Source organism: Zingiber officinale, chromosome 5B, assembly GCF_018446385.1.
Source record: "Zingiber officinale cultivar Zhangliang chromosome 5B, Zo_v1.1, whole genome shotgun sequence".
Taxonomy (NCBI): domain Eukaryota; kingdom Viridiplantae; phylum Streptophyta; class Magnoliopsida; order Zingiberales; family Zingiberaceae; genus Zingiber; species Zingiber officinale.
In genome coordinates this window covers 8,005,205-8,028,935 of record NC_055995.1, presented here as the reverse complement: position 1 = coordinate 8,028,935, position 23,731 = coordinate 8,005,205, and the positions used below count along the sequence as shown (strand labels likewise).

Sequence of the window (23,731 nt, the reverse complement as noted above, 5' to 3'; positions counted from 1 at the left end):
CTAAAACTTTTTGCCAGTGTAAAAATTTATAATTGTGACACTTTTTGCACAGACATCTTATCTTATTATCATCTATGTACTCAACTTTACTAGATGCAAAATTTTAAAAATTAGTTCAACCCAGTCATGAACTCATTAGTTAAACTCCAACAGTCAGGTAAATTGTTTTTATACATCCAACTTCTTTCATTCTGTATTTTATCTTTTTCCAATTTATTATAACATTAATAAAAACTACTACACATAAAAATTAGATAGTATACTAATGGTCAATATGCACTTAGCTTACATACAAATGGATAGTAGATATAACAAATAAAATCAATAACATGAGATAGTACACTAATGCTATTGTTATTAAAACGAGTGTAGGTATACCTAACAAAAGCCAGCAAACATGAGTGTCTCTCCAAACATGTCAAATAAAGACCTTGCACAAACAATATTACAATGAGATATTATAATAACAAATACAAATAAGTGCGGCCAGGCAAGGCCTACCAAGGGCAGCTAAGGCTGGTCAAGGGCAGTCGCGGCCAGTGAAGGCCAGCCAAGCCGCTCTAGTTTTGGCCTTGCCTAGCCACTACCGGGTGCGGCTAGCCTTGGCTAGACACCACCAAGGCGAGCCACAGCCGCCCGCGGCTAGGCAAGACCAAAATCGACAGGCTAAGGCCAGTCGCAGCCAGCCATGGTCACCCGCAACCAACCAAGGCCAGTCGCAGCCGCCCATGGCCAGCCAAGGCTAGCTGCCAGTCAAAGACGAGAGAAAAGGATAAGGGAGAGAGAGGGAGCTTACTAGCCGAAGATTGTCGTCGTAGGAGTGGAATCATCGGCAAAGTCACCGTCGTCAAGGGGAAAAAGAATAGGGAAATAGGGGAATCAGATAAGTGTGAATTTTTAGGGGTTTTGGTGATGAAAATTATTCGTTGCCAATTATGCAACAAATCCATGCATTCATCGTAAAATTGAAAAAAATTAAAATAAAAAATAAATATGTACAAAATCGGTTGAGTAACCTAGAGAGCTCGGAATGACATGAAATCAATATCTATGTGTTCATTTAAATCTTCTAATTATATAAATGTTCTCAAACATCAATTTGAATCAATATATTGAGATCAGTAGTTTTTTAACATGAATTAGATTTTTTAAGCATATTCATGTTAAAAAAATCATTGATCTCGATATATTTGGTCAAATTGATGTTTGAGGGCATTTATATAATTAGGAGAAAAAGACGAATACATAAGAACTGATTTCATGTCATTCCAAGCTCTTTACGTCCATCTCCCGATTTTTGTCACATTTATTTTTTTATTTTTAATTTAGTCTACGACAAATCTATGGTTTCGTCACCAATTCTGCGATGAATCCATGAATTCGTCACAGAATTGAAAAAAAAAAAAAAATGTATCAGAAACCAGTTGAGAGATCTAGAGAGATCGAAATGATATAAACCTAGTTGCATATGTTCATTTAGTTCTCCTAGTTATATAAATACCCTCAAATATTAATTTGACCCAATATATTGAGAACAATGATTTTTTAACATCAAAATAACTATAACATATTTAATCAATAACTTTTTTAGTATTTTACAATCTATTTATTTATCTTAGCTATGAAAAAATATATATTATGTCAAATTAATATTTGAGAGCATTTATATTATCAAAAGAATTAGGCTGACGTATAAGAACTAGTTTTGTATCACTCCGAGCTCTTGAGGTCCAGCAACAAGTTTTAGAGACATTTAGAGTCATTTTAATGTTAAAAAATTAGTAACCTCAATATAATATATTGAGTCAAATTAATATTTAAAGACATTTATATAATCAAGAGAACTAGACAAACATATAAGAACTGGTTTCATGTCATTTCGATCTCTCTTGGTCCCTCAACCGATTTTGGACACGTTTATTTTAATTTTGTGTTGAATCCATGGATTAGTCGCAAAATTCATTACAGGATGAATACAAATTAAAATAAAAAATAAATGTGTCTGAAACTTATTGAGAAACTCATAATGACATGAAACCGGTTCATATGCGTTCATTTAGTTCTACTGATTATATAAATGCTCTTAAACATCAATTTTTCTTAATATATTGAAATTAGTTTTTTTTTTTTTTAACAAAATCTAACTTATGTTAACAAAAATACTAATATCAATATATTGGTTCCAATTAATGGTTGAGGGCATTTATAAAATCAGGAGAACTAGATAAACACATAAAAATTTAGTTCATGTCATTCCAAACTCTTTAAATATCTCAACCGATTTTGGGCACATTTAATTTTTATTTTATTTTCTTTTTTTTTCAATTCTCCGATGAATTCATACATTCATCGCTAGTAAATTGAATTATTTTAAAAAAAAATAAATGTGACTAAAATGGATTTTGAACTCATTTATTTTTTAAAATTTTGCAACGAATTCATTGTTGTCACAAAATTGGCTACAACAATGCTTATATTATTGCAAGCTTTTACAACGAATTCTAAATTTGTCATAGAGTTTGCAACGAATATCATTTTCATTGTAAAATTTGTAACAAATATGAAATTTGTCACAAACTTTGTGACGAATATGGAATTCGTCGCAAACTCTACTACGCATATCGAATTTCATTGCTAATTGACAATGACTTTTGCAACAAAATATTATTTATTGCTAATTTACGATATAACTTCTTCGTTGCTAATTTTGTTGCGAAAATATTCTTATTCATCATTATTAATTAACCTCTAATTAAAATTTAGAAAAAAAAAATCTGTCAAATGAAGAGTTTAGTCCAATTCAATTTTTTTATATAGTGATATCTAGAAGATCTTCAATTTGTCTTTTAAGATATAAGATTTAATATCTTCTAATTTCATCCTATAATATGCAGGTAGTTAGTCTGTACATATAGATATAACGCATGTAATATAAATTATCAATTAAATTTATAATTGGTATTGACCATAATTATCAGATGATATAGTAATTATGGTTATTATAATAATATTGAAATAAAAATAATTCTAAATGAAAAGAATGGTATTTTTATTTTATTTTCTATTTTTTTTAATGAAACTAATAATAAAAGATGTTCTTTTATTTTTTATTAAATATTATAAAAATTTTGATCAAATTTTTTATAACATATAGCAATTAATTTTATTCTAAAATGTTGCTCGTGTAATAATTTTATTTAAAATCGTTATACCATATATAAAATTATTATAATATAAAATAATTTGATTAAAATTATATATAATTTTGTACGTTTAATTAATTTGGATTGACGATATTACACATTATAATAATTTTAAATAAATTTTACAATAATATAAAAATGAATTTGATACAATTAAAATAATTTTGATAAATTAAAATAATTTTGATAAATTAAAATAATTTATAATTATTAATATTAAAATGAAAAATAAAAGGAGCATTATTTTAAATAATTTATAATTGGATTAGAGATTTACCGATCTATGGACCGGTCCGAGGCGCCACGGACCGGACGCCTGTCATAGGCCGGCCTGTTACATCGAGATGGAACCCTGAGCGATGCAGAATTGCATGAGAAGTCGAAGCATCTGTAGTCAACGGATTACGTACCAAACGGATCATCGAGAAGATTCTTAACAGGGCACGTGTCCACGAACCATCGGTGAGCAATCAGCCACCACCATCTACGCGTGTCATTTACTCGACACGCGTCCATCCGATGAGTTAACGTCGCCATCGTGGTGGCCTACGAGTTCTGCGCAGTCCCCGAAAAGTCCCCGACAACTACCGCGACACGTCTTTATCAACCATCCTTCTCTCCACGCCACGTGTCCATATCCTCGAGAAAGGACGAGCTACGTGGCGGAGTGTTTCCGGACCGGGGTCAAGTGAGAACGGTCCGTTTCTCTTTCGGTGGGCCCCGTGCGATGTGGCTAATCGTAAGGCGGTAGAGTAGGGAGTCGAAAAAGAGCCGCGCCGAACTGGTACCAGGTGGCGACGGCACGTGGGTCCCCAGGAATTACACGTACGTAGCGCCGCAGGCGAGTCGACACGTAGCGAGAAACGTAACCAGGACGTTTTGCGGATATAGGCGCGGAGGGGACGTCCAAGGGCGGGGAGACCGAGGAGCGGCGGGGACGCGTGTCGGACGGCGAGCGGAGGGAGGAAGGAAAGCTAGATCACGCGCGTCGGGGGGCCACCAGGTGGCGACGCCAACGACCACGGGCGCCACGGCCGCGCCGGCAGCGAGAGGGTCGCGCCTGGTTTCGCGCGGCCTCACGGCGCCCAGGGAAGGACGCGTGGTGCGACGAGAGACGCGTGGAGGGAGTCTCGGTCTTCCCGCAGGGACAGTTTGGGGAATCCGTTTTTCCCGTGACACTCGAAAAGAGCCCCCCCTTCTCCTCCTCTCTCTTCTCCGTCGTCTCTGTCAAATCTCAATTCCTGACGGTCGTCGTCTCCCGATCTCGATGTTGTTCGGACGGACATGGCGCCGGGGAGGACAATGTTGGGTTGTGATTTGAATCTTAACATCGTACAGCGTCATTCTTGGAGAATGTATTCGCGGTCGTAGGCTGGTGGCGATCTCAGGGCTTCTTTGGTAGATTTCTCGTGTTCCTCGCGAGCAAAGATTGAACTTTGAATTGAGACGTTGATTTTATCGAGCAACTCGTAGGCAGCGGGAGGCGGTGGCGGTGGTTGGTTCGTGATGGAGAAAAAGGTATCGGATCGAATGCACTGCTATCCGAGAGATTTCTTGAAGCGGTTCGGGAGCGGCGGCGGCGAGATAGTGGTGGAGGGTAACAAGGGAGAGCTATCGGAGGTGGAGCTCAGCCTCGGTCTGTCCATGGGCGGGTGCTCCGCGCCCAAAGATGGGTGCTTCCTCCGGTCCCCCTCCATCGACTCTCTCTCCTCCTTATTTTCCCACGGGAACGTCTTTCCCGCTGCAGCGGCCGCGGCCGCGGCCGCGGCTCCTCTCGCGAGGACTCTCTCGTTGCCGGCGGACGCCCAGGAGAAGAAGAAGCGGAAGGAGTTGCAAAGCCTCAAGAGGTCGGAGGCGAAGAGGAAGAGGTCGGAAAAGAGCGTTCCGAGTTCCAAGGAAGACCCAAAAGGTGACATTTTGGCGGACGATGATCTGGACGCTAGCCAAATTCCGTCTAACAGAGCCGTTCCCTCTCTTCTGCCGACGCCGCCGGCGAGGAGGGACCGAGCTCGAGTTCGTGATGGATCCAAATGCTTCACGGCACCAGAGACTCAAGCGTCCTTTGAATCTCAGGGAAGTAGCTATTCCGGTGTCTACGACCTCGCTTGCAGAGGGAAGCAAGGTGCGTATTGATCACTAGATAATTAGATTTTGAGAATTTATCATTAGAGTTCGATCAATTCGAGGTTAACAGGTGCTTAAAATATCACCATATCTTCCCAAATTATCGACATGATGGAATGAATACTGTTCTCAAAAGAATTTAGTTTATCATCATCATCTCAAGAAGCCATGAACTTGAATCTGTTTTTTCTTCTTTTTGCTATCGAATAATCTAATCAATTTCTCTATTATCATTCATATTTCTTGATTGCTGTAAAGCTTCATGGCCATTGCTGAGTTTTGTAATTTGTTGGTTAGGATTCAACATATTGGGATCAAACAGTTCGTCGGAGGCTAAGAGTGCATCCCCCGCAATAGCATTCTTCCCCCAGCAAAAGAATCGTGCTCCGGCGATCGATCCTCCTCCGACCACCACGAGTCGTGCTGTCTCCGGCACTGAGAATGAATCGCGGAGGGCCAACCTGTTCGCGAAGGAAGCAGAGAGGGACATGATGAAGGAAATGCCCTGTGTTTCCACCAGAGGAGGGCCTAATTGCCGGAGGATTGAAGGTTTCTTGTACAAGTACAGGAAAGGGGAGGAAGTGAGAATTGTGTGCGTGTGCCATGGCAGGTTCTTCACTCCTGCTGAGTTCGTCAAGCATGCCGGTGGCGGCGAAGTGGCTCATCCACTCAGGCACATTGTGGTGAACCCGGCACCGACATCGATCCTCTGATCGATTGCTTTCATTTTTCTCTACTTTTTAGCAGTGAACTTGATCTTAGCAAGGTGTAGGAGATCTGTTAACTTTTGTTGGCAAGTTGGCATGAGCAAGCTTAAGGATTGCACACTGTTTGATCAGAAATGTTTACATATGTGGAATGATGCATGGTTCTTCAGTCTGATACCTCTAACCTCCAGCACATATGTTGCTTTCAGCAGCAGAACAAGAACTACACTTGAAGATCTGTATCACCTGTTCGTAAGATAAACTTACAGGAGGCTTGATACTCTAGCAAGAACCTAGAAGAACATGTTCAGTTTCTGGCAAGCATAAAGCATTGCATCAAGAAGACTTGGTGTGCATTCAGATTCTAGCCAAGAACCAAGAACCATGTGTTGGATGCTATCAAAGTCGTCGAAGCTGTGGCAACATATCTAAATTTCTAGCATCAAAGAGAACAAAATCAAGAGACTAATCTGAAAAGGAAAGAATGTCTCAAAAAAGTATCAATGCTATCATGAAATTGATAACATGGCTATCCATCTATCAGAGATAAACATGAACTGAAATAATAAATGTATGACCATCAGACCTGAAATAGACATGGCCTAATCTATATAAATATGCACATCTATCTGAAAACCATCCATTTCATTCCAAAATGCCGAGGAACACTGAAATAAACATGGCCTTTTAGTAAAATATTTCACTTATCCATTAAAAAAATAATAATACACATGCAATGGAAACTGTCACATTCTCAATAACTTTATTTTTTCTGTTTCTTTTGACAAGTTGTGATCGATATTATAACATTCTCAATAACTTTATTTTTTCTGTTTCTTTTGACAAGTTGTGATCGATACTATAACATCATTGAAGCATATTTGCTCAAGCCTCCACAAGTCCAGTCATTCAAGAATCACAGTTTTAAGCAGTTTATTGCAGGGTATGGAAACATAGAATTTCTTGTGAACCATTTGCTTTCTCCTTCGTATATACATACGAACACTGTCGAAAGTCTTCAGATTAAGACATCACTGGTTTCAAGCATATTGGCTCAAGTTGCCAAGGTTTGTGTGTAGCAGCTCTCAACGGCGCACGCCAATATGTCACGATAATCCCGTGTTATCGTGAAGTAATCATAGACCATCCCGTCTCTGCTTTTCTTATACTCAAGCAACAGGGTTGTCTTGTTGAAAGCAGTTAATTTCACAAACCCAAAATCATAGTCTTGGAAGAAACTCCATCGAGTCCGAAGAGGGGTAAATTCAGCAAGACCTGAGCCTCCACCTCCAACGACAACATGGGTAGTTGCTACAAAAGACCCGTCATAATGGTGCGAAGCTTCACGTACACATGCATTCTGCATTCAACAAAAGGAGCATGTACTTGATTTTCTGACTTGATGAAATACTAGAAAGTTTTATTGAATGTTTTCTTTCTAAGGAATTTTGCAAGCACTCGAAGAGTCATTACCAACCTGGTAAACTGGGCATGTTCTTTCGTAGTTGTGAACATGACCGTACATGGCAATGTCAACCTTATACTTCTGCCAAAGTTCTTGAAGGCTCTCCCTTCCCATTGGTTCCTCAAAGGTTCCTTCAATGCCATAAAAATATCCAGAAGAATAACCAAGCACCCTATGTGCCAGAAAGATAAGCCACGGTTGTTTTTCTCTATCTGCTGTAGACAGGCAATGCTCAATAAATTTGTATTGTTCGGTGCCCGGTCTCCAGTCCTGCTCAGTATCAGCGATGCAGAAGCGAAACATGCCAAAATCTGTTTTATACCTGCAAGGTTAACAATGTCAACTTAAGAGATGAGACTAACATGTAAAAAGGCGATAACAGAAAAATATCAAGGAGTTAAAAGTCACCATGTCTTACAAACAAAACATCTACAAATAAATAGAATAAATTACAACTTCACATAACTGGCGAATGATGCTAGGCATTGATGACTACACCTTGCTAGAGTTTTAATTAGGCACTTCGAACCAGAAGAAGGCTAATAGGAAAAGATACAAAGTACATTACGAAATACAAAACTACTATTCTGTGAATCCTGAACTGCAAGGAATTTAATAAAGTAAATGCATTGAACAGCATGGATGTGGATGGATGTTTTCAAGCGTATTTATATTACAATTATATAGAGGCAACATTATCATGATGATCAGGAAAAAAAAATAATTTGTCTTATAGAAAAATGCAACAATATAACTATTAAAGCAATAAGAGGCTGGAGGTAATGAGACTAGGAAAGTTGAAGGCAGACATCATACAATTAAGAATCAAGCCATTAAAAGAGTATATTTAATAACCCAACGGAAGTAGATTTTCTCAAGTACTATACCAGAACTTTTGTGTATTCTCAGCTGGAACATAAAACATAGTTTCAGCTAATACCCCACATTCTCCACCAGAGTCCTTGTTGCCATAGAAAGATCCAGTCTCAGGCCAATCCCGCTCATGATTGCCACTGGAAACGAGGAGAATATGAGAAGAATTTATATCAGAAGAAGGAACATACTACTATTTTCATAAATGAAAATAACCTTCCAATCATATAAGGCACAGCAGAAGCAATTGGCTCAACTTGAGCTGTGAATTGATCCCATTGTGACAGATAACCATTTGCATAGCATATGTCACCAATATGAAAAACTATGTCAATATTTTCCAAGTCCCTAGTAATTTGATATGTTGTATTAAGAGAGCCTGGCTGGTAATTGTTATACTCGTTGGAACCATCTGCCTCCGCCTGAAAATTATGCAAACTATCAGAATTGTTGAAAGTTCTGTATCTACAACGGAAATTGCAATGTGTTCTCTTGCCCACCACATGATCTATGGTGAAGAAAAATTTATTCAAAGCAACGCCAACAGTTGAACCAAATATCCCTTGAAAATCATAAATATGATACATTATGAGTTAAGTCAGTTGACTCCTGGGCTGTCAATTACATTACAAAATAAAAAATCTAACGGGATTGGGGTCGGATGTGGTTGCTAACTCACCCAGGCGAGCAAAAAGAGTCCAACCAGATGTGCAATTCAGCAGGGCCTGATCCTAGGGAAAAGATTCCTCTCCAATCTAATGTCGATCATTCATGACAATGATGGCTGTTTTTTATTCCAATCATTGTCGTTGACTGTGGACTACGGCGTGCCTAACCACTTCTAGAAGATGTCATTAACATGTCTTCAACTCATAGCCATGTTCATTTATAGTGGGCCATTCAATATCCAATCCACAGACTCTTTGCTACTTCCACACTACAAATACTCCACATGAAGTAGGAAATAGATTTTAAATCTATTAAACATGAGATAAGAGATAATTTAGGCATCGAATTAGGGCCCTATCAGGCCCCATTGTCACTGTCATCCTTATTTTGTGATAGATATTGATCCAACATAGGAAATTTTCCAACGTGATCTAACTCAGGCAATAGAAAATTGGCACCAACCCCTCACAACAACATCAAACATGCTGTCCAATTATCGAATGTTGCCATTGGGTTCAGAGATATTGTTACAGGCTTCAAATTTGATGCTCATCACCTTGGAGGCATTCACCAACATGACCAACCAAGCTTTAAACTCTTCAAACTGTTGGTGTAACTGATGGCCCAGGTACTATCAGGGTCACCTAATTCACCAGTGCCAGCTCCAACCAAAATCACATTAGTACACCTTGTCAACAACCAGCCTCTAGCAGTGTACCTCTCCCATCTATATGTGATCTACTAAGGTTCTTGCAAAAAGTCCCAACATGTCTCTACTATGAATGCGGGATATTGGTCGAATACTTAAAGATTTTTGGTTTAGTACAGTGCACAAAAACTGTAGAGGCATATTATTATACAAAAGATTGAATTACATGAGAGGATTGGGTTTCTTCTAAAGGCTCAAACCTAATAAAATTGGAAATAAATTTAAAGTATCCAAAGGAAATGAATCTACACTTAAGGATTCAATTAAATCAGGAAATAAATCTAATTACAAAGTATGAACAAACTCAATTAACTTAAACTTCTACTAAACTTACCTAGAATCCTACAACAACCAAGTCTTATCCCACTAGGTGGGGTCAACTATATGGATCCTTTTACGCCATTGAGCTCTATCTCCTATTATATCATCATCCATACTTAAATAAATTTTATCTTGTTTTATTGTTGCTAACCAAGTCTTTTTTGGTCTTCCTCTTCCTCATTTGATATGCGTGTTTGTCATAGTTTCACATCGCCTAACTGGAGCATTTATTGGTCGTCTAAATACATGTCTGTACCATCTTAAACGTGTCTCTCGAAGTTTTCCCTCAATAGATGCAACTCCAACTTTCTTTCTAATGCTCTCATTTCTTATTCTGTCCATTCTCATATGTCCACACATCCACCTTAACATCTTCATCTCTGCAACTCTCATCTTCTGCTCATATGCTCTAGTCATAATCCAACATTCAACTCCATATAACATAGCAGGTCTAACTGTGATTTTATAGAATTTTCCTTTAAGTTTTAGAGTACAGTCACGTAAAACACCCGACGCTCTCCTCCATTTCAACCTATGTAAAACATCTCTCTCAATCCCTCCATCATTTTGCAAAAATAATCCTAAATATCTAAAGCTCTTGGTTCCAAGCAACTCGTCATCTCCTATCTTAATAATTGTCTCAGTATGTAATATTGCTAAACTTAAATTCCATATATTCTGTCTTTATTCTACTAAGTTTAAAACATTTCTCTTCTAGTGTTTCCCGTCAAGATTGTAGTTTAACATTTACTCCTACACGTATTTCATCTACCAAAACAATATCTGTAAACAGCATGCATCACGGTACTGTATCTTGAATGTGTGCATTGACTTCGTCCATAATTAGTATAAAAAGATAGGGATCTAGAGCGGATTCTTGATGTAACCCTATCTTCATTGGAAATACTTCAGTTACTCCGTTTGAAGTCATTACATTCTCGTACATATCCTTAATTCGTTCAATATATGTTACGCTAACACCTCTCTTTTCTATAATTCTCCATATAATTTCTCTTGGGACTCTATCATAAGTTTTTTCTAAGTCAATGAATACTATATGTAGATCTTGTTTTTGCTCCCGATATTTTTCAATTAACTGTCTAACAAGATGTATAACTTCTGTTAGAATAAGTATAGGGGTAGTTTGGTCTTTTGGTTAATTTGCTCTTTTCTATATAAAGGCCTAACTCGTGGTTCCCAAACACACGAGATTTTAGGTTTTGCTTTGTACATGGTATCAGAGCGAGGTTAAAACCCTAAACCTAATTTCCTTATCCCTCCCGAGCCAACCCTAACTTCCTTTCTTTGCGCCGCTGCGTCGCTGCCTCACGACGCAACCTCACGACGGCGCGAGCTTTCCCTCGTCGCGCCTCTCTCGCAGCACCTCTGCGCCGCCGCCTTCTATTCTCTGCGACGCCGCCGCCGCCTTCTGTTCTCTGCGACGCCGCCGCCTTCTGTTCTCACACGAAGCTAGGGCCCGCCCGCGAGCTTTCCCTGCGGCACCTCCTCTTTCTTTCTTCTCTCCGGCCGGAGGCTTCTTCTGCTCTCTCGCGAGTTGCGCTGCGCAGGGAGAAAAACGCGATCTTTTGGCGATCCGCCGCTGGTTCTCCTCCAACCAGTACTCTGCCGCTGGTATAAGTTGGTATCTCTGGGTGTTTGTCTTCATTTTCTTGTTGCTGAATGTTAATGGTTGGCACACATACTTTTGGATATCATTCATCCCTCTGATTCTGCTGCTTGCTATTGGCACTAAACTAGAGCATGTGATTACCCAGTTGGCTCATGAGGTTGCTGAAAAACATTTTGCGATTGAAGGAGATTTAAGTTGTTGGTTGCCCTGTTTTCCAGCTCTCCTACCTGGCTGTCTGCCGTTGTTGGTTCTCCTGGCAAAAGCCTTTCCAAAACAGATCCGTCTGGTTCACAGCTCTATTCATGGCTGCATCTGGCGCCCCAAAGCCAGATACCTCAATCTTTACCAACCATATAACTGCACCTCTTTCTTCCGAACAGTTGGATGGTAAAAATTATATCTTTTGGGCATCTCACATTGAGCTTTGGCTTGTTGGACAGGGTTACGAGACACATCTCACTCAAACTGAAGAAGATGTTCAAGTCGCCGATCGTCCTCTGTGGAAGAAGGTTGACGCTCAGTTATGTTGTATTATCCGAGCCACCATCCATTCATCTCTTAGGAATGTCTTCCGTACTCACAAAACCTGCAAAGCTGTTTGGACACAAGCTCAACAACTCTTTACAAACACCTCTCGACGACTCTATCAAGTTTGTGAAGATCTCATGATCATCCTCCGCGCCCATCAGATTAAGGATTCAATGTCAACTTATCTGGGTTCAGTGTCTAGCCTTCTTTGTGACTTCAATGAACTGCTCCCACCTGCGGTCGATCCTGTTGAAGAGCTTGAAAATCGGAAGAAATTTTTTATGTCTTTGGCTTTATATGGTCTCATTATTCGCATGCCTTCGCAGTCCCACAGAAGCTACCATGGACAATACCTGGGCGACTCTTCTCCGTGTCCCGGCCAAAGTTTTGACGATGCCTTCTTCTGTTCCTGTTGACTCGTCAGCTTTGGTCTCTCGACACAAAGGACCTCCACCTCGCAAGGGTGGCAAAGGACGCCCTTGGTGTGATCATTGCCACCGACCGGGACACACGATTGATAAATGCTGGAGTTTACATGGTCGTCCTCCTCGTGCTGCTCAGATTGTTCAGAGCTCTGTTGCTCCTTCAGCTTCCACTTCACAGTTAACACCTGATTCGACTTCAACACCTTCTTATACTGACTTTCTGAAATGGTTTGAGGATCGACAGACTTCGGGTTCCACTGCTACCATTGCAGACGCTGGTACTTCCTTTGCTGGCATATCTCATTCTTCAGGTCCTTGGGTTCTTGATTCTGGGGCCACCGATCATATCACTAGTAATAAATCCCTTTTTTCCTCTCTCACTACTTCTGGTAATTTACCAATGGTCACCATGGCCAATGGTTCCCAGACTCAATCCCAGGGTATTGGTATTGTTCATCCTTCTTCACCTCTTTCAATTCATAATGTTCTTTATGTTCCCGGCGCTCCTTTTAATCTATTGTCGATAAGTCAACTTACTCGATCTCTTGATTGTGTCATTTCTTTTACTAACACGTCTGTTTCCTTACAGGACCGGAGTACGGGGAGGATGATTGGCTTCGGATGTGAATCTCATGGCCTATATCGGCTTCAACAACCCTCTTTTGTTGGTTCGGCGGCGGCATCTCCACTTCTTATCCATGCTCAGTTGGGACATCCAGGTCTTAATAAGTTGAAACAGTTACATCCTAGTCTTTTTCACTTAGAGTCTTTATCTTGTGCGTCGTGTCAATTAGGCAAGCATGTTCGTAGTTCTTTTTCTCCTCGTATTGAAAGTCGGGCTATGTCTCCTTTTGCTTTGGTTCATTCTGATATTTGGGGTCCGAGTCGTGTTTCCTCTACAATGGGGGCAAGGTATTTTGTTACTTTTATAGACGATTTTTCCCGTTGTACATGGTTATATCTAATGAAGGATCGTTCAGAATTGTTTTCTATTTTTGAATCCTTTTTCTTTGAAATAAAAACTCAATTTGGTACTTCCCTTCGAAGTTTACAAAGTGATAATGCACGCGAGTATTTGTCTACTCAATTTCGTACCTTCTTGACATCTCATGGTGTGCTGCATCGCACGTCTTGCCCTCATACCCCTCAACAGAATGGGGTTGCAGAACGCAAGAATCGTCATCTCCTTGAAACCACTCGGACTCTTCTTCTCCATTCTCATGTCCCTCATCAGTTTTGGGGTGATGCGGTACTTACTGCATGTTATCTCATCAATCGCATGCCTTCATCCACTCTCCAGGGTAAAATACCTCATCAGGTACTTTATCCACACCAGTCCCTTCATCCTCTACCACCTCGGGTCTTTGGTTCTATTTGTTTTGCTCATGCTCTTGATCCCGGCATTGACAAACTCTCTCCCCGATCTCATAAGTGTGTCTTCCTTGGGTACCCACGGTCTCAGAAAGGGTACAAGTGTTATTCCCCTACTCTTCGTCGATACTTCATCTCTGCTGACGTCACATTCTTTGAGTCGGTTTCCTTTTTTGGTCCTTCCGCTTCACAGGTTTCTCCCTCTCCACCTGCACTAGTGACTATCTTTTACCCTCCGGAGGCGCCTCTATCACTGCCGGCCTCGTCTCCTCCTTTGCAGGTTTATCAGCGTCGTCCTCGTTCTGCTTTGTCGTCGACCAACACTGACACTGCTGTGGGCACATCTTTGGAGCCAAGTCCTTCGTCGTTTCCTCCGGTCCCATCTCCTGACTCTGATGTTCCTATTGCACTTCGAAAGGGTATGCGTTCCACTCGTAATCCTTCTCCTCACTATGTTTCTTTAAGCTATCATCGTCTTTCCCCATCCTATTATTATTGTCTGTCTTCCCTGTCGTCTGTTTCTCTTCCAAAGACTGTAGGTGATGTCTTTGCTCATCCAGGATGGAAACAGGCTATGCTTGATGAAATGAGTGCCTTACAGAGCAGTGGGACTTGGGATCTCGTTCCTCTACCTCCTGGGAAGTCAGTGGTTGGTTGTCGATGGGTGTTTACGGTAAAAATTGGTGTAGACGGCACGGTTGATCGGCTTAAGGCTCGTCTTGTCGCTAAAGGCTATACTCATGTATTTGTATTGGATTATGGAGACACCTTTTCTCTTGTTGCCAAGATGTCTTCTGTGCGTCTTTTTCTGTCTATTGCTGCAATTCGCCATTGGCCTCTTCATCAATTGGACATCAAGAATGCATTCTTACATGGTGACCTGCTCGAGGAAGTCTACATGGAGCAACCTCCGTGTTTTGTTGCTCAGGGGGAGTCTTCTGGTCTTGTATGTCGCTTGCGGAAATCTTTATATGGTCTCAAGCAGTCACCCAGAGCATGGTTCAGTAGATTTAGTACCGTAATTCAGCAGTTTGGCATGACTCGAAGCGAGGCTGATCATTCTGTTTTTTATCGCCACTCGTCTACTGGTTGCATCTATGTAGTAGTTTATGTTGATGATATTGTCATCACAGGTAATGATCATCTTGGAATTTCACAAGTAAAACAACATCTTTTCAAACATTTTCAGACAAAGGATCTTGGCAAACTCAAATATTTTCTAAGGATAGAAGTGGCACAGTCTAAAGATGAGATCATTATATCTCAAAGGAAGTATGCAATGGATATTTTGGAAGAAACAGAAATGTTAAACTCAAAGATAGTTGACAATCCCATGGATCCTAATGTCAAGCTCCTACCAAATCAGGGGGAGCCTTTTTCAGATCCTGAACGGTATAGGCGATTGGTAGGGAAACTAAGCTACCTTACTGTCACTCGTCCAGATATCTCATTTGCAGTGAGTGTAGTAAGTCAGTTTCTTAGCTCTCCATGCAAAGAACACTGGGATGCAGTGACTCGCATTGTTCGATATATCAGGGGTGCACCAGGAAAGGGTCTTCTATATGAAGACAAAGGACATACTCAAGTTGTGGGATATTCTGATGCAGATTGGGCAGGATCTCCCTCTGATAGAAGATCCACTTCTAGATTTTGTATATTTGTCGGAGGTAACCTTGTTTCTTGGAAAAGCAAAAAACAGAATGTTGTGGCAAGATCCAGTGCAGAGGCAGAATATCGAGCTATGGCTATTGCTAGTCAAGAACTTATATGGTTAAAACAGTTGCTTCAGGAATTAAGGTTTGGAGAGGTTACACAAATGTCACTCATATGTGACAACCAGGCCGCTATGCATATTGCCTCAAATCCAGTCTTCCATGAGAGAACAAAGCATATTGAAGTTGGCTGTCACTTTGTCAGAAAGAAAGTCATATCTGGAGAAATATCTACTAGCTTTGTCAACTCAAATAATCAACTAGCAGATATATTCACTAAATCACTTAGAGGTCCTCGGATTGACTACATATGTAACAAGCTTGGTGTATATGATCTATATTCTCAAGCTTGAGGGGGAGTGTTAGAATAAGTATAGGGGTAGTTTGGTCTTTTGGTTAATTTGCTCTTTTCTATATAAAGGCCTAACTCGTGGTTCCCAAACACACGAGATTTTAGGTTTTGCTTTGTACAACTTCTATTATCGAACTTCAAGCCATGAACCCAAATTGATTTTCGGTTACCATGGTCTCCTTAATCTTTTTTCTATTATTTTTTCCCAAAGTTTCATGGTATGACTCATTAGTTTAATACCCCTATAGTTTGCACAATTTTGTATCTCTCCCTTGTTCTTATATAAGGGAACTAAAGTACTTATCCTGTATTGATCAAGCATTTTTTTTTCATTTTCAATATCATGTTAAAAAATTTTATAAGTCATTCATTACCTTATTTCCCTAAACACTTCCATACCTCTATTGGAATATCATCCGCTCCAACGACTTTTCCATTTGCATCCCATTTAAAGCTTGTTCTACTTGAAGTTTGAATTCTATTATAAAAATTTAAATTTCTATGTTCATTTGACCTACTTAAATTACCTAAGTTAAATTGGCTACCAAAACTTCATTAAAAAGTTGATGAAAATACATCTTCCACCACTCTTTTATTTTTCCATTATTTATTAGTACCCTATTACATCTATCTTAAATAAATTATAAATATCTCTTTCCCTTCTTTTGTATCCAATTTTTGTTTTAATACTAAAAAAATAAGATAATTTCTAACTTAGAATTTTCCTTCAAACACTTCTAAAGAGGAGAACCTACAAAAATAAACTGGTACAATCTTAAAATTTTAAAAATCAAATTCCTAGTTTGCATTACTTGTACAAAATTTAAATTAATCTCTCACCTCTGAGTCCATGTACCAAACTAAATAAGACTTTACCTTTCCCATGTCACCAAAAATAACCACACGCTGAAGAGAAGTTTGTCCAGGGTAGGGAGATGCCTTGAAGGTGTATGATTGGCTCCAAATATAAGTTCCATTGAACAGTCGATGCCCAAGCTTGTAGGCATACCTGCAATGATTTTTTTGGCCAATATGTTATTTCAGAAAGCAATAGATGCCACAACCACCCAAGCCAGTGGCATTAACTGGCATAAAGAAACACTAAAAACATGCACTACAGAATAATCTAATGTGAAATTAGGAGAGAGTACACTAAATTAGGCCACAGATCTTTCAGAGAACTTGTGTGGATAAAACCAGGATCACGCCATCCCACTGTTCTTGCAGGTGAACCTGCACAAATTGTTGTGTAAAATCGATCAAACAACTATATGATTTGACCACTAAAAGTTCAAAAACATTATCAGATGCAACTACAAGAACAATTGAGAAATGACAATGGAAGGCAATGCTTGTAGTCATTTTGAGAAGCTTAAGACAATCATAAGCATTATGAATAAAAGGAAAGAAAAGAGGTGCAAGTGTAAACTGGAAAGATAATGAAATATTATAAAAAATCATAATTCAATTAGATCAAAAGCTGAGAAAGGTAGTGTGAGACCGGTAAAGAAAATACCAAAACTGTGACAAATAATTGAGCTTGATCCAAAGAGGATCTTATATGGTGCTGCCAAAGGAATGTAAACATTATCCTCTGGATATGGTTGCCAAATATACAATATGTTGTCAGTGTCCAGTATGTCAGTATGGTATGAACCAACAGAAAATCAGAGGATTGATGATTAAACTAAATTTCATGTCAATAATAGGGATATTTTACTATTTTAATGAACTTATGTTAGTAAATCTCAATGGCATAGGAGAGGAGGATCCACATAACACACACACAAGGATAGGTAGCTCATGCCCGTGAAAGAAAAAGAAGCAGTTTCATAAATGAATTTCTATGTTCTATGAATATGGAGAGCTTACACGAATAGGAACAATAGACTATAACCAAAATCAATTTAGAAGGCAAAGTAATTACAATGGTGACACGTATATTTTTTTCCAAATTAGTAACATGTAGACAAATTGAATATGATAACATTTAAACCATCATTATTCCTAAAAATAGAATAGTGACTCATATAAGATTTAAAATCTCGTGTCATGTCCAGCGACAAGCAAAATGTACCCATTCAGCTAAATCACAAAAACTTAATATTAGCGGAGGTATTTTCACCCATGCCTACCATGTGGTTTGTGGCAATAAGTATCTTGTTACACTTTAGCAATCAGTTAATCATGTTAAGATGAAATCAACTAGTGGTTGTTATTTTTTATAATTTTTTGTTTTTTAAAATTCTAATTCAATTGATTATTGAATTGCAATGAGTATCTTGGTACACACTTTAGCAAGCATCTAACTGTGTTGAGATGAATTCAACTAGTGTTATTTTTTCATAATTTATTTATTTTTTAAATTCTATCAATTGATTATTGAATTGCTATAATCTAATTTTTAAAAGTAAACAAGATAAGTTGAACAAAATTAGCAAGTAAAATTTATGTGAATTCATCTCAACATTCATTGAGGTAAAACACTTGAACAAAATTCTTCTTTGTTTCAACTAATCAATATTGTCTTATTTTTAGAAGTAAAAAAAATCAACACAACATTTTACTACAAAATTTTAATTTAATTGATTATCAAATTGCTAAGTCTTACTTTTAAGTGGAAGATATCAAAGGAGTAAAGCTTACTAAGATTCATCTCAACACACATTTCAATGTGTATCAAGTGTTGGCATAATATAATGCTAACACTGTATAGTTCGTTCTGACTTGGGATCAAAACCCCAACAAAAAGATATTTTAAATATTCTATCAGCTATAAAAGCTTAAACTCACATGTGAAATACATTATCTTAAATACAATAAAACAGTCATTGTAAAGAACATGTGTCAAAAATAAGACTCTATAGGTTTTTTATTCTAAGTGTAGAGCCCAGCAATTGTGAGTTTCTATCCTCTTTCTTGATCACCATGAAAGTGGCCGTAAGTTGTTGCGCTAGTAGCAAATCAAATAATTGATCATTTTCAAATTTCCTAAAATTTGGCATTTGAAACAACAGTACTAGGGGAAAAAAACTTAATTTTCTTTTAGGATAATATAAACATAAGGCATTGACAATCCAACTATCAAGTTGTTACAGATACAAGGAAAAAAGGATAACAGGACGGAAAAAATACCACACATGCTGTTCCTAGTGAAAGTTAAAGTCCCTGCTGGTGACCGTCTTTGGGTTCCTCCTAGTTCACCCCATTCAACAAATGGGACTGCCTCTTCAGAACTATAACCACTTGTCCAAGTGACTACCATCTGATTTCAAGTTCACCAAGTCAGATTCTAAAACATCTTGGCAAAACCTAGTTCAAATCATAAACCAACATTTTTTTGAGGGAAATTTATAATCAAACATAACAAGCCAGAATAACCATAAAAATAGTGAATATTATTTTCTACATTTCTTTCTATAATTGTGGAAAAAATGTCCTTTTTCCCCAGTCTTGTTTTTTTAACAACCTATACAATCGTGCTTCCATTTACAAGCACTCGATTTACAGCACCAACCATTCCACCAAATAGCTACTAAATAATTGCATCTCACATGCTTAGTTGTCTGGATGTAGAACCATACCAATATGCCATCTATTCACAAGATTCTCCTTAATAGACTACATGAGTTTGGCCAAGAGATGAAAATCATGCACCACAACTACTTCGGCTCATACATACTTAAAATCAATTAACAGATTTCTAGAATAAGGGACTTGAATATCTTGAGCAAAAGTGGCTGCTGAGCGATACCTGTTGATTGGAAACTTTCCAAAATTTTATCACCTCAAAACAGGAGGAAGATGAGTAACATGTTTACTTCTCTCTTGATCTGAGACTCGACATTGTTATGTTTATGCATTTAACGCATTACTATTAAAAACATAACTCAAGCACAGCTCTCAAGAATGACCTAAATTCTTAGGTAAAGATAAAATATTTTATAAAAAAAATGCATATCAATTTGCATGCATCTGTTTTCAGAACACTGTTACTGTACCAAATTTTACCATGCCCTTTTACTAAAAACAACAAGATTCTGTAATTGGAGCCTCAGAAATGTAGTACAAAATTCCAGGTCTTTGTAACTTCTCAAGAAAGCAAATGAATAGACGAATAGACTACTTACTTCATTCCAAGATTTCCCTTGAGCTATCCGAGGAAATACAGGAGCTTTTGGATTTGCAAAACTGATGATGTTAGAGACAGCAATAAGCTTTGGCTGTCAAACCCAAAAGAGCTACCAATTAAATACAGATTTTCTTATTTAAATAAAACAAAAATGATTTTCCTCATACAACTAGGTTTTCTGATAAACTATTTTTTCCACCACGTAACTAAATTTCCATAGGCTATGTATTAGACTATTAGTTATTTAGAGATTGGTCATATTGCAAATATCTTTGTCCATACTCCATAGTATTTTAATGCAACTTAAATTACAAAAAGAGTAATCATGCTTAGATAACAATTTTGATCTTGTCCAAGCCAACAACAAATTGAGGGTTATGAAAGCAAACAAGGAACCTAAATTCAGGGGTGGGGGTTGGGTTTATCCAGATAGTTCTAAGAGCAAATATTTTAACTACAACCTAAATGTCCATCTGATGACATACATTTGAAAGACCACCAGAGAATAACGCAAAAGAGAACTCCGCCCTTTGATTGATCAATTGAAGCTTCAGATATCCCATTCCAGTTCTGATGTAATCATCATTTTTATAATTTGCAAACTGATACTGCAAAATAGTGTATATCTTCTACAGTTAGAGAAACTGAAACAACATAAAAAAAAACTACGAATGCTTAAAAATCCAGTAGCAGCCAGAATATAACAGCTATACAACTGACCTTGATGGGAGCGGTGCATAACAGCGGTTCATATTCCTTACCAGTATCTGGTTGGCATTCTGCGGCACTGAAAATTAAAGTTGACACCAAGAGTTGTTAAACCGTTACACCTTTAGAAGTTCAATTAATTTAATTTCCTTGCCAAATAAAAATTACAGATTACAGCTATGAAAAGCATCCCCTTGCAACCATTATTATTTAAGACTTATATTAAACCTCTGACATTAGAAAAGCTCTTCATACTCCTTTTAAACTTCAAAGTTTATAATCAAGATGTAAAGAAAATGTTTTTACCTGAAATTTGCTGGAGAAAATACCCCTATCCAGTCATCATTTGATGGATCTGGGTGTGTGTATTTGACAGTAACCCACTCAATTGATTGACCCTGTAACATCATAAAGATGTCAGTTTTTCAAACAAAGAATGGTCTACAGTTTTTCAAAAACTGAAACAAGACTAATTATTTCCTTGCTTCAAAAATAATATGGTCTACAGTTTTTCAAACAAGAGGAATAGCGACTTGTTGGTCATTAGTTGAATGTGCAAATGCTTATTTCATGGTACTGGCAATTCATCAAAGTAATTTTCTTCTGTGCATTAGGTTTAAATAGTGAAAACATTGCCAACATCTTTGAAGGAATTTTGTGAGAACTTGCATCAAATGCACTAAACCATTATTGGTATTGAAAGGGGATCAGACAGGTTGAATCTGATCTAGTTAAGACAGCTACATATTTGAGTTCTCAACTTTATCTGGTATATATACACAACGATACACAAATACTTCCAGCATAGAATTTGCTACTAATCCAGTAACTCATGAACATATTGTGTGTGGTACATATATGTACGTATGTATATGTGTGTGTGTGTGTGTGTATACACATTTATTCACAATGATATATGTGCCGTCAGTCTTGATGCTAATCTAGAACACATGAGCAAGACTGTGTAATTGCACCTCTACATGAAGATTATTTAGCTGTAAATATTCAACAAGTTATTTGTTGGTCTTTTCTTGAACAAACTCTCCATCTGAAAGTTAAACCGGTACAATCTTTGATTAAATACCAGTTATCAGAATTCACTCTCATCATTGAACCATTTCAATATGACTTAATTCTACCTACTCTAGGTGGTGGTGGTTGGCATGAGAAGCTTCCACTTGATCTCGATGGAGAGGCTTTCTCGTCGGTTCAAATGTAGTTCCTTCTCATCACTGTGCTCAAATTGCCCCCCGGGCAATGTGTTAATAACGTCCATGGATTTTTCATTGGCACAACAGGCTATAATTAGAGTTGTTGCAAGTCTGTCGACGAGGTCCTGTACAGTATTTAATGTGATGCAATACATCACGTTAAAAGCAAGGTGAGATATGTCATTTAGCGTGCCATATGGTTGGCGATCATGTCCCATGAAGGGTGGCTGCTAGTTGTGGGTTTCATCAGCTATAGGCCTCATCACGCATGAGCTTCCTTGGTGAGTTGGTGTTTTGGGTTTTACTTTGTGGGAGAAGTTTCGAAGACATCAGTCAAAGCAAAGGGGAAGTCAGGGCCTGGATAATTTAACCAGACCCGTCAACTATAATATGTGTTCTTTCTATAACACATCCTAGTAGAAGATCATTCTTGCAATGATAAGACCCTGTGTTACAATATTTGTTTCTTGTCGAAAACATTTGCACAACTGTAATACCACACAAATCAAATACAAATGCCGCAGTAAACTCAGAAGTTCTTTAGAAGGCACACCTCAGTCCCGAGAACCAAAGGAGAGGCGCTGATACGAGCTGAGAAATTCAAAGCCAATGTAGTCTTATGAATGGCAATTTTTGAAAGGGGCTGCTCCTCAATATCCGCCAAAGTGCAAAAACAGAATAAGGCCCATATAATTCCCCAAAAATTAAATCCATACGAATTCATCGTTTCCAAGATCCTGTAACCATTCACTATCATGATAAGAGTTGAGGAAAATAACCAAACAAAGAAAAAAAATAGTGATTAACAAAGTATTACGAAACAAAATTTCCCATTTCGAACTTCAACGTGCGAAATCCACCTGAAAATTTAATTAAAAAAATCGTATCTTTCCTATGAAACAGTCTAAACCATTACCAAACATAAAAGTTTGTAAGAAAAAAAAATTATTCAGAAAAGAGTAGGCAAAATCCATCAAATTACAGCAAAAAATCACACAAACAATAAGGAAACGAAAATACGAAAAATAAAGTATTAGGGCCAGAAAAAGGAAAAATAACAAGTCGGCGACTCCCCGATCGGGCTAGAGGAGGAGACCTCGAGAGATCAAGCCCGCGGACTCGTCCCGCTTACCCTCCCAAGGCTTGCTGTAGTCGATTTTGTCACGGGACAGCAACCTACAACGGGGAATTCATCCTTCCTCGCGTAGTGGCGAAGAATATCTCGGAATCGGAAATTTTATAATGGACCCCCAAAATTTCTGATATCCCTATAAAACATTTTCATCAAATACCGGAAAAGGCATCTTGATATTTATTGAATATAGTATACATTTCCTATCCAATAATAATTAGTGGTCCATCAATTCAATATTTATAGTAATGATCCATCAATTCAATCATCTTTTCATTAAAAAAATTTATCAATTAATTCACAAATTCGATCTTTAAATATCTTTAAAAAAAGTACAAGCTATATTTGTACGAAATTTACATCATTACCCTTGTCATTTAAGTAAAAGAGTTCGATAAGTTTAAATGTCTCGTGCTCAAACCAAATTAGCATCACACTTCTAGTGGTTCCTTGTGTTCA

General features: G+C 38.1%; 2 protein-coding genes across 5 annotated transcripts; one reads left to right on the top strand and one right to left on the bottom strand.

Annotated features, from left to right (window-relative positions):
- Positions 1-4,096: 4,096 nt before the first annotated feature.
- Positions 4,097-6,211, top strand: LOC121984067 (ninja-family protein 2-like). 2 transcript variants are annotated; one of them, XM_042536839.1, is made up of 3 exons: positions 4,097-4,601; positions 4,677-5,325; positions 5,625-6,211. In XM_042536839.1, exons 2-3 carry the CDS (start codon positions 4,710-4,712, stop codon positions 6,038-6,040), a joined length of 1,032 nt encoding a protein of 343 aa, XP_042392773.1. In that variant the 5' UTR covers positions 4,097-4,601; positions 4,677-4,709; the 3' UTR covers positions 6,041-6,211. The 2 variants fall into 2 exon arrangements, with proteins under 2 accessions (XP_042392773.1, XP_042392772.1); XM_042536838.1 differs by having other exon boundaries at positions 4,097-5,325.
- Positions 6,212-6,719: 508 nt separating this feature from the next.
- LOC121984066 (probable inactive purple acid phosphatase 27) lies at positions 6,720-23,427 on the bottom strand. 3 transcript variants are annotated; one of them, XM_042536837.1, is made up of 13 exons: positions 23,273-23,427; positions 22,694-22,877; positions 21,236-21,327; positions 20,942-21,008; positions 20,707-20,829; positions 20,220-20,312; positions 19,225-19,354; positions 17,241-17,322; positions 16,966-17,098; positions 8,589-8,794; positions 8,387-8,512; positions 7,512-7,821; positions 6,720-7,394 (listed from the first exon to the last, which is right to left on the bottom strand). In XM_042536837.1, exons 2-13 carry the CDS (start codon positions 22,862-22,864, stop codon positions 7,089-7,091), a joined length of 1,839 nt encoding a protein of 612 aa, XP_042392771.1. In that variant the 5' UTR covers positions 22,865-22,877; positions 23,273-23,427; the 3' UTR covers positions 6,720-7,088. The 3 variants fall into 3 exon arrangements, with proteins under 3 accessions (XP_042392771.1, XP_042392770.1, XP_042392769.1); XM_042536836.1 differs by having other exon boundaries at positions 23,237-23,394; XM_042536835.1 differs by lacking the exon at positions 23,273-23,427 and adding an exon at positions 22,958-23,121.
- Positions 23,428-23,731: the final 304 nt, after the last annotated feature.

What these genes read in the sequence shown, in the direction of transcription:
- LOC121984067 (XM_042536839.1), top strand. Translation starts at nt 4,710, where the DNA reads ATGGAGAAAAAGGTATCGGATCGAATGCACTGCTATCCGAGAGATTTC. An exon ending in CGCTTGCAGAGGGAAGCAAG is followed by an intron (nt 5,326 to 5,624) that starts GTGCGTATTGAT and finishes TTTGTTGGTTAG; the next exon opens with GATTCAACATATTGGGATCA.
- LOC121984066 (XM_042536835.1), bottom strand. An exon ending in CTTTGGTTCTCGGGACTGAG is followed by an intron (nt 21,328 to 22,693) that starts GTGTGCCTTCTA and finishes ATGATGTTACAG; the next exon opens with GGTCAATCAATTGAGTGGGT. An exon ending in GAGAATACACAAAAGTTCTG is followed by an intron (nt 7,822 to 8,386) that starts GTATAGTACTTG and finishes TTAACCTTGCAG; the next exon opens with GTATAAAACAGATTTTGGCA.